This window comes from Lepidochelys olivacea (assembly GCF_965140295.1).
Source record: "Lepidochelys olivacea isolate rLepOli2 genome assembly, chromosome: 23".
Lineage (NCBI taxonomy): Eukaryota > Metazoa > Chordata > Testudines > Cheloniidae > Lepidochelys > Lepidochelys olivacea.
In genome coordinates, this window is record NC_140433.1 from 2,802,838 (window position 1) to 2,817,646 (window position 14,809).

The window sequence follows — 14,809 nt, forward strand, 5'->3', positions numbered from 1 at the left end:
CCGGACATGGGGCCTTTCCCCCTTGGTGCGCCGGCTGCATGGGGAAGGGGCAGGGCCGCCCGGGGGGGGGGGGCAAGTGGGGCAATTTGCCCCGGGCCCTGCGGGGGCCCCCATGAGAGTTTTCGGCAGCAGGGGTCCTTCCACTCCATGTCTTCAACAAAGTGCCCCGAAGACCCCAGGCCCCCTGAATCCTCTGGGCGGCCTTGGGAAGGGAGACATGGGGCTGTTCCCCCAGGGGGTGCCAGGGCAGGGGTCTGACTGGCTGGGGGGGGATCCAGGCCTTTCTCCCTTTGCATTTGCCCTGGGGTTCCCTCTGCCCCCTGCCCCCCGCCCCCCGCAGGTGCTGGAGAAATACGGCGACATCTACGGGCGGGAGCGGATCGCGGAGCTGCTGGGCATGGACCTGGCCAGCCTGGAGATCAGCGCCCAGAGCGAGAGGAAACCCCAGCCCGACAAGTCCCTGCTGACGTGGTGAGGGGGCTGGGGGGGCAGGAGGCTCGGGTGGGAGGGACTGGGGGGCCTATGGGGCGGGAGGCTCAGGGGGCAGTGGGGGGGATCGAGGGGACTGGGGGGGCAGGAGACTCAGGGGGCGAAGGGGATCGTGAGGCCTGGGGGTGGGGCAGGAGGCTCAGGGAATGGTGGAGAGATGTGGGGGGGGGTGGACACTCGGAGGGGGCAGGGGCAGGGGGCTCGGGAGGGATCCAGGGAGCAGGAGGCTCAGGGGGCAGAATCCAGGGGGTGGGAGTCTCGGGGCTTGAGGTTTGGGGGACATCCGGGGGGTGAGAGGCTCGGAGGGGGGAACCGGGTGGCGGGGAGGGTGGCCTGGCTCACCCTGCCACTCCCTCAGGATCACGTCCATCGACATCAAGTACCAGCTCTGGAAGTTCGGCGTCATCTTCACCGACAACGTGAGTGCAGGGCCCGGGGGGAGAGTCGTGGGGCCCATGGGGGGAGAGGAGTCATGGGACCTGAGGGGGATAGTCATGGGGACCGGGGTGTGTGTGTGGGGCCTGGGGGGGGGAATCGTTGGGCCCAGCGAAGGGGGGTCATGGGGCGGGGGGGCAAGGGGTGGGCGGGAGCCGGGGGGCAGAGTGTGCCTGTCCTGCGTTCGGGCTGCGGCAGGGGGGCTTGTATCGAGGCCCGTCCCCCCCCCCGGCTGCCTCAGATCGGCGGTGGGGCGGGGTGTCATTGAGGGAGGCTGCAGATGCAGGGGCGGGGGGGCGGGACCAGACCAGATGCCCGGGTGAGGGGCACAGCGGTGCTGACGGAAGGGCTGGGTCTTTCCTCATGCCGTGGCCCGTCCCTGCCCCTGGGGGAGGGGGACTCCCTGCCCTGATCTTGGGGAGCTGGGGGGAGACCCGGAGTCCCCCCCCGCTCCCCGCCGTGGAGGTGCCCCCGTCCCAGCCCCTGTCCCCTGCCCCGCAGTCCTTCCTCTACCTGGTCTGGTACATGGTCATGTCCCTCCTGGGTCACTACAATAACTTCTTCTTCGCCGCCCACCTGCTGGACATCGCCATGGGCGTCAAGACGCTGCGCACCATCCTCTCCTCCGTCACCCACAACGGCAAGCAGGTGGGCCGGGGGCAGCCGGGGGGCAGCGGGGGGGGGTCTGCGCAGACAGGGCTGCTCTCCGGTGGTGGGGACAGCTGTCTGTGCCCGCCCCCAGCTGGCGATGATGGTGGGGGGCTGGGGGGGGTCACGGTGGGGAGCAGGGCGGAGGCTGCGCTGGAGGGGTGGGGGGGGAGCTTTGGTGCCGCCCCCAGCTGGCGATGACGGTGGGAGTGGGGGGGGGGCAGAGGGGGCAGGCCAGGTGCTCTCTGGCGGCAGTACCAGCCCCCCCCCCGTGCCCCCCCCAGCTGGCGATGACGGTGGGAGTGGGGGGGGGCAGAGGGGGCAGGCCAGGTGCTCTCTGGCGGCAGTACCAGCCCCCCCCCGTGCCCCCCCCAGCTGGCGATGACGGTGGGAGTGGGGGGGCGGGGGGGGCAGGCCAGGTGCTCTCTGGCGGCAGTACCAGCCCCCCCCCGTGCCCCCCCCAGCTGGCGATGACGGTGGGAGTGGGGGGGGCGGGGGGGGGCAGGCCAGGTGCTCTCTGGCGGCAGTACCAGCCCCCCCCGTGCGCCCCCCAGCTGGCGATGACGGTGGGAGTGGGGGGTGCGGAGGGGGCAGGCCAGGTGCTCTCTGGCGACAGTACCAGACCCCCCCCGTGCGCCCCCCAGCTGGCGATGACGGTGGGGGGCTGGGGGGGTCACGGTGGGGAGCAGGGCAGAGGCTGCGCTGGAGGGGTGGGGGGGGAGCTTTGGTGCCACCCCCAGCTGGCGATGACGGTGGGAGTGGGGGGGGGGCGGAGGGGGCAGGCCAGGTGCTCTCTGGCGGCAGTACCAGCCCCCCCCCCGTGCCTCCCCCAGCTGGCGATGACGGTGGGAGTGGGGGGGGCGGAGGGGGCAGGCCAGGTGCTCTCTGGCGGCAGTACCAGCCCCCCCCGTGCCCCCCCCAGCTGGCGATGACGGTGGGGGGCTGGGGGGGTCACGGTGGGGAGCAGGGCGGAGGCTGCGCTGGAGGGGTGGGGGGGGAGCTTTGGTGCCGCCCCCAGCTGGCGATGACGGTGGGAGTGGGGGGGGGCGGGGGGGCAGGCCAGGTGCTCTCTGGCGGCAGTACCAGCCCCCCCCCGTGCCCCCCCCAGCTGGCGATGACGGTGGGGCTGCTGGCCGTGGTCGTCTACCTCTACACCGTGGTGGCCTTTAACTTCTTCCGCAAGTTCTACAACAAGAGTGAGGACGAGGACGAGCCGGACATGAAATGTGACGACATGATGACGGTGAGCGGGGGGTTGCCCGGGGGGGGCCTTGTCCCGCCAGCGGCTGTGGAGGGGGCCCGGGGCACAAGGGCCCAATGTGTGTGTGGGGGGGGGAGGGGGGTTCTCTGATGGCTCCAGGGGCGGCGTCTGGGTCCCCCCTGTCTCTGATTGGTCAGGCACCCCTCACCCCCCCCGTGTCTCCCCCCCCCAGTGCTACCTGTTCCACATGTACGTGGGGGTGCGGGCGGGCGGGGGCATCGGGGACGAGATCGAGGACCCGGCCGGCGACGAGTACGAGCTTTACCGCGTGGTGTTCGACATCACCTTCTTCTTCTTCGTCATCGTCATCCTGCTGGCCATCATCCAGGGTGAGCGGGGAGGGGGCGCCGGGCTGGGGGCTGCTTGGGGGGTGAGCGGGGAGGGGGCGCCGGGCTGGGGGCTGCTTGGGGGGTGAGCGGGGAGGGGGCGCCGGGCTGGGGGCTGCTTGGGGGGTGAGCGGGGAGGGGGCGCCGGGCTGGGGGCTGCATGGGGGGTGAGCGGGGAGGGGGCGCCGGGCTGGGGGCTGCATGGGGGGTGAGCGGGGAGGGGGTGCTGGGCTGGGGGCTGAGCGGGGAGGGGTGCTGGGCTGGGGAGTGAGCAGGGGGGCGCCGGGCTTGGGGCTGCTTGGGGGGTGAGCGGGGAGGGGGCGCTGGGCTGGGGGCTGCTTGGGGGGTGAGCGGGGAGGGGGCGCCGGGCTGGGGGCTGAGCGGGGAGGGGTGCTGGGCTGGGGGCTGAGCAGGGGGGCGCCGGGCTTGGGGCTGCATGGGGGGTGAGCGGGGAGGGGGCGCTGGGCTGGGGGCTGAGCGGGGAGGGGTGCTGGGCTGGGGAGTGAGCAGGGGGGCGCCGGGCTTGGGGCTGCATGGGGGGTGAGCGGGGAGGGGGTGCCGGGCTGGGGGCTGCTTGGGGGTGAGCGGGGAGGGGGTGCCGGGCTGGGGGCTGCTTGGGGGGTGAGCGGGGAGGGGGCGCTGGGCTGGGGGGTGAGCAGGGGCAGAACAGGACGGGGCATTCTGTCAGCTGTGGGTGCTGAGGTGGGGGGCCAGGCCCCGCTCCTGTGTGGGAGAGGAGGGTGGGGTTGGGTAGGCTGGTCCCTGGGTGCTGCCCCCTGGGTGACTTGGGGGGGCTCCTCGCCCCCCTCTCTCTGCCCAGGCCTGATCATCGACGCCTTCGGGGAGCTGCGCGACCAGCAGGAGCAGGTGAAGGAGGACATGGAGGTGAGTGACCCCCCCCCTCCCCGGCAGACCCCCTCAGGTGTGACACACTCCTCCCACCCCCACCCCAGGCAGGCCCCCAGCCCACCGGTTATCTCCCCCCGCCCCCCACGCTGGACCGGGCGGGTTCCTGGCCACCCCCACGTCTGGGGGGCCAGGCGCTGGGCCCTGGACCGGGGGGGAACCCGGCTCCGTGCTGGGCAGCCAATCCCCACCCTACCCCACCGAGGGGGGCGGGGGAGCCAGGACACCTGGGTTCTCATCCCTCCCCCCCCCCCCCGCAGACCAAGTGCTTCATCTGCGGCATCGGCAGCGACTATTTCGACACGACGCCCCACGGCTTCGAGAGCCACACGCTGGAGGAGCACAACCTGGCCAACTACATGTGAGCCGGGGGCGGGGCCACGGCAAGGGGAGGAGCCGGGGGCGGGGCCACGGGCAGGGGAGGAGCTAGGGGCGGGGCCACGGGCAGGGGAGGAGCCGGGGGCGGGGCCAAGTGCATGCAAGTGAGGGGGGACCTGGGGGTGGGGTCAAGTCCATCTGAGTGACAGGGGGTGGGGCTAATGTGGGGGGCAGGGCGATCTCTGTGGGAATGCGGGGGGGGGGGAGGGCCCTCCCCCTGCCCCACTGGGGCGTGTTAACCCCTTCCTGGCCCTGCAGCTCCCAAGTCATTGCTGAGTGTGATGCTCATGGGGTTAAATGGGGGGTGGGGTCTGTGTCCTGAGCCCCTGGATCCAGACCCCCCCCCTTCACTCCCCCAGGTTCTTCCTGATGTACCTCATCAACAAGGACGAGACGGAGCACACGGGCCAGGTGAGCCCCCCAGCACCACCAGGCAGCGGGTGGGACTGGGCCCAGGGTCGGACCCACAGGAGAGGGGGATATGGGCTGGAGGATCCCAAGCAGGAGGGGGATACGGGTCGGAGGATCCCATGGGTCGGCCCCACAGCAGGAGGGGGATACGGGTTGGAGGATCCCATGGGTCGGCCCTAAGGGGAAGGGGGATACAGGCTCGAGGATCCCATGGGTCGGCCCCACAGCAGGAGAGGGATACGGGTTGGAGGATCCCATGGGTCGGCCCTAAGCGGGAGGGGGATACAGGCTGGAGGATCTCAGGGGTCGGCCCCACATGGGAGCGGGATACAGGCTGGAGGATCCTAGGGGTCTGACCCCTAGGCTCTGAGAGGGGCCATCTGCCCCAGGTAAGGATTGGGGTCTGGCCGAGGGTGCTGGTCCCCCCCCGCCCCCTTAACCTCCCCCCCCTGCCCCCCGGCAGGAGTCCTACGTCTGGAAGATGTACCAGGAGCGCTGCTGGGATTTCTTCCCCGCCGGCGACTGCTTCCGCAAGCAATACGAAGACCAGCTGGGCTAGAACCGGATGGGACCCCCCCCCACCCCGCACAGATCCCGTGCCCCCTTGGGGGGGCGCTAGTCCTTGGGGGGCACTGCTGCTGCTAATCTCCCCCCGCGACCCCTCCTGCCGGCATCTCCCCCCGGCAGGGCCAGACACTGAAACCCACCTGCTGGGCCTGGGGGGGGGGGGGGTAGAGTGTGGGTCAGAGGCCAGGTGGGGGTTGGGAAGCCACTGCCCCCCCCCCCCCCCGGCCCAGTTTGATCCCCCCCAGGTCTCCGCTTGTGGGTGGTCCTGGGCGGGAGCTGATCCCAAGTGCCTTTTTATAGCTGCCCCCCCCCCAGTGCTGGGGGGGACTCGCTGTTGCCCCATGAGGGGGCTGTGCACAGAGGCTGCCGGACACCCCCAAACGCGGCTTTATGCTGCGGGGCCGCCGGGCCAGGGCCTGCAGGGGGCAGCGCTGTGCCCAGACCCCCTTTCCTGATCAATAAACGAGAGGTGATCGCGTGCTGCACCGGCCTTGAGCCTCCTCCTTCCTGCAGCCGCGGGGGGCGGCACCGGACGCCTGGGTTCTGTCGCCGGAGCAGGATGGGCGCCCGGACGCCTGGGTTCTGTTGTTGACCCCCTGGAGGGGGATGGGAGCCCGGACACCTGGGTTCTGGCTCTGCTGTCATATTACAAACCCCACCCCCACCCCACCTGCCTGGTCCCTTACCTGGGTCCACCCCTGAGTGAGGCAGCCCAGGGACACAAGTAGGGGGGGTCTGGGCATTTGCTGCAGAAGAGTAGGGGGCGGGCGGTGTATGGCCCAGGGCTGGGGGGTGCAGTACTAGGGACCACCCAGCAGTGGGGGGGGGCGGTGTACGGCCCAGGGCTGGGGGCTGCAGTTCTGGGGACCACCCAGCAGGGGAGGGGGCGGTATACGGCCCAGGGCTGGGGGGTGCAGAACTGGGGACCACCCAGCGGGGGGGGGGGGCAGTGCACTGGGGCAGGCCAGGCTGGGCATGTCTCCTGCACTGAGGGGGCCCTGATTTCATTGCGGGGGGGAGGGGGGTGGTAGGCTACCCCCCCAATCGTGGCGGGGGGGGGCAGAAAAGAGCAAAGTTGTGATTTTCCTACTTTTTTGAGGCAGAATAATTACAGACACAGTATGGAAAAGGGGGTGAAACAATGACACCCCTGGGGCCCGCTCAGCCGCCCCCCAAGTCTGTGCAGTGTGGGGGCACCGGGGGCTGATTCTCTGTCGCGGCCCATGTGGCTGGGCAGGTCCTTGGCCCCGGGGTGGACACTCTCTGGGGAAGAGCAGCTTCTTGGGGGGTGAGTCCGGCCCCCCCCACTGGTGGGGCTGTCACTCCTGGATGTAGAGGTTGCTGTGGGTGTCGTCTATGGGGCGTGTTTCCAAGACAACCGTGCTGGGGGGGGAAGAGTGGGGGTCAGGCAGCAGATGACACTTCACAGCCCCTGACACCCCCACAGCCCCCTGTCCTCATGAGCCAGGGCCCCAGAGGGTTGTGGCCATTGGATTTGTTCCCCCCAAAACCTGGCTAGGTGGGGGACCCTGGCCTATGGGTGCCTGGGGAAGGAGGGAAGAGACCCTACCTGTGGGTGCCCCAGCGGGAGGGAGGGTTGACCCCCAGCTGTGGGTGCTGGGGCAGGGGGCTGACCCCTACCAGTGGGTGCCCAGGGGGGAAGGCGGAGTTGACCTCTAGCTGTGGGTTCTGTGGGGGCTGACCCCTACCAGTGGGTGCCCGGGGGGGGGGCAGGTGCTGACCCCTACCTGTGGGTGCCTGGGGGGAAGGGAGAGACCCTACCAGTGGGTGCCTGGGGGCCTGACCCCTAGCTGTGGGTTCTGCGGGGCCTGACCCCTACCTGTGGGTGCCTGGGGGGAGGGGAGAGACCCTACCAGTGGGTGCCCGGGGGCCTGACCCCTAGCTGTGGGTTCTGCGGGGCCTGACCCCTACCAGTGGGTGCTGGGGGGGCTGACCCCTACCTGTGGGTGCCCAGCAGGCGGAAGATGCAGCGTTGGTCCCGCAGCTCCTTGATCAGCTACAAGAGAGGGTAGGGCATTGGGGGGGCACTGTAGGGAGAGGCTGCCCCAATGACCCCCCCTGCAGACGCTCCCCCCCCTTCTCCCACGGCCCCAGGAGCTGGATCATCCCCCCCCACCCCCCAACCTCCCTGGCCCTGCCAGGTGGCCCACCACTGCGGGGGGGGGGGGCGGTGAATAGTGCCTGGCACTAGGATTGTTCCCTGGGGCAGGGGGGAGGCCTCAGCAGGGAGTGGGGGGCTGGGTTGCGGGGGAGCCGCGTCCATGGGCCAGTCAGGGCTGGGGGAGGGGCTCGGGGGGGCAGGGGGCGACGGGGGGGGGCAGAGCGCCATACCTGTGCTGAGGCGAAGTCCCACACCTGGACGCCGTGGCGCCAGAAAGCCTGCATGCAGTTCTGCCCCAGCGCTGCGGGAGAGGGGAGCCGGGTCAGCCCACGTGCCCCCCCCCCATGCCCAGGACCCGCCTGCCCGAGCCCCCCCCCCACCCCCCCCAATGCAGCGTCCAGAGGGCAGCGCACGGGGAGCCGCGGCTGAGATGCAGCCAGCTCTGGGGTGTGGGGCTGGGTATAGGCGGCCCCCCCCTCGCTGAGACGCAGCCCATGAGGGGGGGGGCGGCACCGCCCGGCTGGGGGGGGACAGGAAGTGGGGGGGCGTGCGCCAGGGGGAGGGGAAAAGGGGAGCAGCCCCTCCCCCACCTGCCCCCACCCACCTATGGTCTCCACGGCGACGTCGAAGGTGATGTCGGGGGCCGGCAGCTTCCGCACCAGGGTGCCCTGCAGGGTGACGAGCTTCACGCTCCCTGGGGGGGGGGCAGAGGGGGGGGGGGTTAGTCACAGCCTGGAGCCGGCGCCCCTCCCCCCCCAGGCCTGACCCGTCAGCCCCCCCATACGTGACCAATGACCCCCGGCCCCCCATGTGCACGGCCTCCTCCTCCCCCCCCCGGCTCTCCGTTCCCCCCGCCCCCCCCCAGGGCGCCCGCCGGACCCCCCCCACTTACTGTCCAGCAGCACCAACACCCTCTCGCTGTCCACCTGGCTCACCTGGACCGGGCCGGGGCAGGACACGTCTGCAGAGAGACCGGGCCGGGCTGAGACGGGGGGGTGCGCCCCATGTCCCAGCCCCCCGTCACACCCCCCAGCCCCCCCCAGTCTCCTCCACACCGGGCACACGGCATCTGCAGCCCCCCCCCCCACAGCCCCTGCCCCCCCGTCTGGCACATAGCCCCCCCAACACAGCCCCACCCCACACAGCCCCTGCCTCCCCCCAGTCAGACACCCCACACAGGCCCCCACCCGACAGCCCCACCAATCAGCCCCCCCACACACAAGCAGACAGCCCCGCCCACACAGCCCCGGCCCCCCCCCAACCAGCCCCCGCACACAGCCCAGCCCTCCCCTGGCTGGCACACAGCCCCACCCCATACAGCCCCGGCCCCCCCAATCAGCCCCCACACAAGCACACAGCCCCACCCCACCCAAACCCTGCCCCTACCCAACAGCCCCACTCACACAGCCCCTGCGCCCCCAATCAGCCCCCCACACCCAAACCCGACAGCCCCACCCCATACAGCCCCGACCCCCCCAACCAGCCCCCACCCCACGCAGCCCAGCCCCCGTGGCGCCCCCTTACCGGCGCCGGTGTGGGTGAACCAGGAGGTGAGGGAGTTGAGGTTGATGGTGTGGAAGTGGACCGGCTGGGCGGGCGAGGGCCCCGGGCTCACCCCGATGCACACCGTCGGGTACTCGTCGCCCGGCCCCACCAGCATCTCGAAGACGGGCAGGGGGGTGGGCAGCGGGAAGTCGAAGTGCTGGGGGGGGGGCGGGTGAGGGGGGGGGGCCTGGTCCGGCCATTCCTCCTGCTCCTGGCACGGCCCAGCCCCCCACCTCACACATCCCCACCCCCCTTACCCGCCACCCCCCCACCTCACCCCACCCCCACCCCCTCCCCTTAGCCACCACCCCCAGCCCCCCACCTCAACCCACCCCCCTTACCCGCCACCCCCAGCCCCCCACCTCACACCACCCCCACCCCCTCCCCTTACCCGCCACCCCCAGCCCCCACCTCATACACCCCCACTCCCTCCCCTTAGCCACCACCACCCCCCCTTACCCGCCACCCTCAGCCCCCCACCTCCCCCCCGCCGTGGTCCCTACCTTCACCAGCATGAACTTCTGCATAGGCTCATACCACTGGAGCAGGACCACGCTGGCCTCCAGCGCCCCACACAGGTAGTGGCAGCCGGTCCGCGCATGCTGGGCTGTGGGGAGCAGGGGCGGCGTCAGGGGGGTGGGGGCAGGCTCAGCAGGGGGCGCGGTCCCGGGGGGGGGGCCGGGAAGCCCGTGCGGTGGGGAGAGGGGGGCTGGGGGGCCTGTGCTGAGGGGAGCGGGTGTCCAGGGGTGCAGGGGGGCACGGGGGGGGTGTTACTCACCCACGCAGCAGGCCCGGCAGCCCTTGGTGTCGGCAATCTTCGTGGAGATGGCGTTTTTCCTGCGGAGCAGAGCGCAGCCGGCTGAGGGGGGAGCAGCTGGGGGGGGGGGGTGGCCTGGGGCGGGGGGAGCCTGGGGGGTCCTCTGGGGTCACCAGCCGATGGGCACAGCCCAGGGCTGGGGACTCGCCCGCTCCAGGAGGGGGCGGGGGCTGGGAGCTGGCCATGCAGGGATGTGGGAACAGCCCCCCCCCCCGGGACCCCAAAAAAACCCTCCCCCCCCCCCGGATCCTAGCCCAGCCCCCCAGGGACAGGCAGGGGTTTGCCCTCATTGATTGATTGTCCCGCCCAGCCGCTCTCCACCCCCCCCCAGCCCTGCCCCCTGGGGGCGCTGCCGTACCTGGGCAGCAGCCGGTGAGGGGCGATGTGCACGCCGGGGCGCTGCTCCCGCTTGCTCTGCTCATACAGGCTGGTCAGGCTGTGGGAGTACAACTGGGGGGTCTTCCCTGCGGGGGGCGGGGGGGTCAGCTGGGGCCGAGCCCGCTGGGAGAGACTGGGACCCCCCCCCAGCTCTGCCGGTGCCCCTCGCTCCCGACCCGCAGCCCCTGCCCCCCCGCACGCTGCCGGTGCCCCTCGCTCCCGACCCGCAGCCCCCTGCCCCCCCCAGCGCTGCCGGTGCCCCTCGCTCCCGACCCGCAGCCCCTGCCCCCCCCAGCTCTGCCGGTGCCCCTCGCTCCCGACCCGCAGCCCCTGCCCCCCCCAGCGCTGCCGGTGCCCCTCGCTCCCGACCCGCAGCCCCTGCCCCCCCCCCAGCTCTGCCGGTGCCCCTCGCTCCCGACCCGCAGCCCCTGCCCCCCCCACGCTGCCGGAACCCCTCGCTCCCGACCCCAGCCCCTGCCCCCCCCCACGCTGCCGGTGCCCCTCGCTCCCGACCCGCAGCCCCTGCCCCCCCCCAGCTTTGCCGGTGCCCCTCGCTCCCGACCCCAGCCCCTGCCCCCCCACGCTGCCGGTGCCCCTCGCTCCCGACCCGCAGCCCCTGCCCCCCCCCAGCTTTGCCGGTGCCCCTCGCTCCCGACCCGCAGCCCCTGCCCCCCCCCACGCTGCCGGTGCCCCTCGCTCCCGACCCGCAGCCCCTGCCCCCCCCCCACGCTGCCGATGCCCCTCACTCCCGACCCACAGCCCCTGCCCCCCCCAGCTCTGCCGGTGCCCCTCACTCCTGACCCGCAGCCCCCTGCTGGTCCAGCCCCGGGTCCCCTCTCTTGCCGTCTCCCCCCCCCCAGCCGTGTCAGAGCCGCCCCAGCGCAGCGCGGACGGGCCCCCCCGGCTCACCCGAGATGGACATGAGCACGTTGCCGATGGAGCAGACCCACGAGGTGCGGCTGTGGTAGAGCTGCCAGAGGGGAGACGGGTCAGCGGCTCGGGCCGGCCACCGCCAGGGGGCGCCAGCGAGTCCCTGCCCCCCACGGGCCGGGCCGGCCCGCCACCCCCCCCTGCGCCCCCCCGCTGCCCTGCCCCCCACGGGCCGGGCCGCCCTGCCCCCCACGGGCCGGGCCGCCCCGCCCCCTCCGCCCCCCTGCACCCCATGGGCCGCCCTGCCCCTCCCCCTGCGCCCCCCCCCGCTGCCCTGCCCCTCCCCCTGCGCCCCATGGGCCGCCCTGCTCTCCCCACTCGCCCCACCCTGCCCCTGCCCCATACGGGCTGTGCCGGCCTGCCCTGCGCCCCCCTCTGCTGCCCTGCCCCTCCCCCTTCACCCCATGGGCCACACTGCCCCCTGCCCCTCCCCCCTCCCCATCCCATGAGCCATACTGTCCCCTCCCCACCCCATGGGTCATACAGCCCCCTGCCCCTCCTCTCCTCCCCTCCCCTCCCCTAGGATGTACTGCCCCCTCTACCCATCCCTTCCCCAGGTGAGTGGGGTCCCCCCCCCCGGGCTCTCACCAGCTCCAGCGTGGCCTCCGGCTCGCTCCGGTTCAGGGTGAAGATCCCCTCCTCAGCCCCCAGGATCAGATGTGGGTCTGGAAGGGAGGGGGAGGGGGTTGGGGCAGCGGGGGACGGGGGCAGGGGGAGATTTGAACCTTGCACTGCCCAGACCTCGGTGGGGGAAGGGCGCTGTGGTCCGCCCACAAGTCCAGGCCTGTCCTGGCACGGGGGTCTGGGGGGGAGGGATACAGGCAGAGGGGCCCCCTGCTCTCCCCCTACCTTGGGGCCTCCTGCACCCTGCCCACCCTCTACCCTGGGAGCCCCATTCCCTGCCCACCACCCCTTGGGCACCCTGATCCTCTGCCCACCCCCCACCTTTGTCCCTCCCACTGCCTGCCCCTCCCCTGGCACCCCATCCTCTGCCTGCCCCCCAGTGCCCGCCCCCCCAGCACCCCCATCCACCCATGCCCCCTACCTTGGGTGCTGGGGTGCGTCCAGGTGGCCGTGGCCGTGATGTGCAGGGGGCAGCCGTTAAAGACCTTCTTGAAGAGGGATCCGTCCTGGGGGGACAAGCAGCCACGGGGGCTGAGCGGCTCCAGGCCCTGGCCTCCACCCTACGACCCCCCCAGTGACCCCCCGCCACCTCTCACTCGGCGGGGGTGGGTCGCTGCAGCCAAGCGGGAGCCAGGGGCGATGGAGAGCCCAATATGCGGACACGGGGCAGCTGGGCTAGTCCCCTACCCGGGCACCCCTGGCCCATTGGGCATCAGAACCAGGCCCCTACCTCGGCACCCCCGGCCCATGGGGCAGCAGGGCCGGGCCCCCATCCAGGCACTGTCTATAGCCAAGGGCTGTGCTGGGAGGGGGTCTCACCTGTCTCCGTTTCTTGTCTGTCTTGGGTGGCAGGATGGGGGGCTCTTCGCTTCGGGGTCCAGGCCACAGGGTGGGATCTGGGGATGGGGTGAGGATCAAAGGGTGCTATGTCGCTCTGGCCTGGTTCCCCAAGCCCCAAACACCTGCCCCATGGAGAGGTGCCATGAGGGCTGCATTCAGCCTCAGTGACTCCTGCACCCCACTGGGGGGCTCAGACCTCCACCCCGGCCTGGGAGCCCCTCACTCCCGACCTACAGCCCCCCAGCTCTGTCAACGCCCCTCACTCCCAAGCCACAGCCCCCTCCCCCCATTGCCCCTCACTGCTGATCTGCAGTCCCCTCTCCCCATTGCCCTCCCAACCCACAGCCCCCTGCTAGCCCAGACCTAAACTCCCCCCAGCTCTGCCAACATGCCTCACTCCTGACCTGCTGACCCCCAGTTCTGCTGATGCCCCTCACTCCCCATCCACGGCCCCCTCCCCGCATTACCCCTCACTCCCCGCCCATAGCCTCCTCCCCCCATCACCCCTCACTCCAGGCCTGTAGCCCCCAAGCAGAAGCCCTGTTCATCCTGCCCCCCCCCGACTCACCTGAGCTGGCCGAGAGGTGGGAGCGGCGAGGGTCAGCGTGCTGGGCGGGGTGCGGGGTCCAGCTCCCCACGGGCCCACTGGAGCACCGCACCAGGGAGGCCGGGGTGCCGGGGCGCTGCAGGAGTTGTCCCCCAGGCTGGGGCCGCGTCTCCTCAGCGGGCGTCTCGTCGGACCGGCTCCGGAATTTGGGCTGAAGATGGAGGGGGGGAGGGGGGTGGTCAGATGGAGACAGCAGGAGAATGGGGGGTTGTGGGTCTAGGGGGACCCCGGGGCGGGGATACCAGGCTGGCTGGACAGGTGGGTCTGATGCGGGGGTGTGACGCATGGCCAGAAAGGGTTAAACATCCTGCAAAATAAATAACCCTCAAAAGACACGCGGGGAGGTAACGATTGTGTTTTTGTGCAGTTACATATGAGTAGGGGCCACAACGTAGTCAACAGTCCCTGTCTATGCTGTAGTCTGATCATTCAGCGGTGGAAAGAAGATCCTAGCATTTAAATGAATTGTAACCCCAGGAGATCTCAGTATTCATCTCTCTTTGAAGTGCCCTGGGAATGGGGGAGGAACAAGCAAATGGTCCTATGTTAATTCTACAGCTAAGTACCGGCAGCGATGAACCTGCTCCAAAGCCATCCTGATTACCCTTAGCTCCCGAGGAACCCCACCTTGTCAAAGGACATGAAATTGTATAAGAGATCCTTGGGTCCTGATTCTGTCACCTGCTTCGGCTTTTCCAGGGGAAGTTTGAGTCACAAGACTGAGGGCCCAGTTATGCTGGTACGCCCTGAATATGAGATTTGGACATTGGCCGGTGACCTATGAACTCGTTCGGAAAGAACTCGCTGCGGCTACAGAGCTCCCCATCTCTGCACCTCAATGCATTGAACTCCTGTCTGTCTGTCCAGTGGTCTTTTAACCCTACTCTCTCTCTCTCTGCTGTTTTCTTAATGACATTTAGTCGTGTGTATATGGGTAAGATCTGGAATACTCATTAACCTGGGAGGTGACGTGTCCGATCCCTTGGGATTGGCAGAACCTGGTCTTTTATACAACGAAATAAGATTTTCCCAGAAAGCAGCATATTTGGCATGGGTACCTGGATGGAGGCCCAAGGCTGGATCGCTTCAAGGGAACTGTGTTGTTTGGATTTCCGAGTAACCAGCAAGGTAATAAAAGAAGTTATGGGCTGGCTGGGGGGTGGGTCAGATGGGAGGGCTACGGGCTGGCTGGGCCCAAGGGTCTGACATGGGGGAGCACCGGGCTGGCTGGGGGGTGGGTCAGACGGGAGGGCTACGGGCTGGCTGGGCCCAAGGGTCTGACATGGGGGAGCACCGGGCTGGCTGGGGGGTGGGTCAGACGGGAGGGCTACGGGCTGGCTGGGCCCAAGGGTCTGACATGGGGGAGCACCGGGCTGGCTGGGGGGTGGGTCAGACGGGAGGGCTACGGGCTGGCTGGGCCCAAGGGTCTGACATGGGGGAGCACCGGGCTGGCTGGGGGGTGGGTCAGACGGGAGGGCTACGGGCTGGCTGGGCCCAAGGGTCTGACATGGGGGAGCACCGGGCT

The 14,809-nt window shown here is 70.6% G+C and overlaps 2 protein-coding genes across 2 annotated transcripts in view; one reads left to right on the plus strand and one right to left on the minus strand.

The window, feature by feature from the left end:
* Nucleotides 1–5,904, plus strand: part of RYR1 (ryanodine receptor 1) — a 103,565-nt gene extending 97,661 nt beyond the window's left edge. The window contains exons 94-102 of the mRNA XM_084612258.1: nucleotides 341–471; nucleotides 848–908; nucleotides 1,426–1,572; nucleotides 2,681–2,815; nucleotides 3,006–3,162; nucleotides 3,980–4,044; nucleotides 4,326–4,426; nucleotides 4,803–4,854; nucleotides 5,318–5,904. Coding sequence (XP_084468384.1) covers nucleotides 341–471; nucleotides 848–908; nucleotides 1,426–1,572; nucleotides 2,681–2,815; nucleotides 3,006–3,162; nucleotides 3,980–4,044; nucleotides 4,326–4,426; nucleotides 4,803–4,854; nucleotides 5,318–5,413 — 945 coding nt within the window. The 3' untranslated portion in view covers nucleotides 5,414–5,904. The remainder of the gene's footprint in view (nucleotides 1–340; nucleotides 472–847; nucleotides 909–1,425; nucleotides 1,573–2,680; nucleotides 2,816–3,005; nucleotides 3,163–3,979; nucleotides 4,045–4,325; nucleotides 4,427–4,802; nucleotides 4,855–5,317) is intronic.
* Nucleotides 5,905–6,607: 703 nt separating this feature from the next.
* The window catches only part of MAP4K1 (mitogen-activated protein kinase kinase kinase kinase 1), a 32,293-nt gene continuing 24,091 nt past the window's right edge, over nucleotides 6,608–14,809 (minus strand). The window contains exons 19-32 of the mRNA XM_084612797.1: nucleotides 13,246–13,435; nucleotides 12,657–12,733; nucleotides 12,259–12,343; nucleotides 11,802–11,878; nucleotides 11,193–11,253; nucleotides 10,264–10,369; nucleotides 9,867–9,925; nucleotides 9,592–9,695; nucleotides 9,068–9,245; nucleotides 8,436–8,504; nucleotides 8,148–8,237; nucleotides 7,774–7,844; nucleotides 7,383–7,438; nucleotides 6,608–6,804 (exon numbers count right to left, since the gene is read on the minus strand). Coding sequence (XP_084468923.1) covers nucleotides 6,741–6,804; nucleotides 7,383–7,438; nucleotides 7,774–7,844; nucleotides 8,148–8,237; nucleotides 8,436–8,504; nucleotides 9,068–9,245; nucleotides 9,592–9,695; nucleotides 9,867–9,925; nucleotides 10,264–10,369; nucleotides 11,193–11,253; nucleotides 11,802–11,878; nucleotides 12,259–12,343; nucleotides 12,657–12,733; nucleotides 13,246–13,435 — 1,287 coding nt within the window. The 3' untranslated portion in view covers nucleotides 6,608–6,740. The remainder of the gene's footprint in view (nucleotides 6,805–7,382; nucleotides 7,439–7,773; nucleotides 7,845–8,147; nucleotides 8,238–8,435; nucleotides 8,505–9,067; nucleotides 9,246–9,591; nucleotides 9,696–9,866; nucleotides 9,926–10,263; nucleotides 10,370–11,192; nucleotides 11,254–11,801; nucleotides 11,879–12,258; nucleotides 12,344–12,656; nucleotides 12,734–13,245; nucleotides 13,436–14,809) is intronic.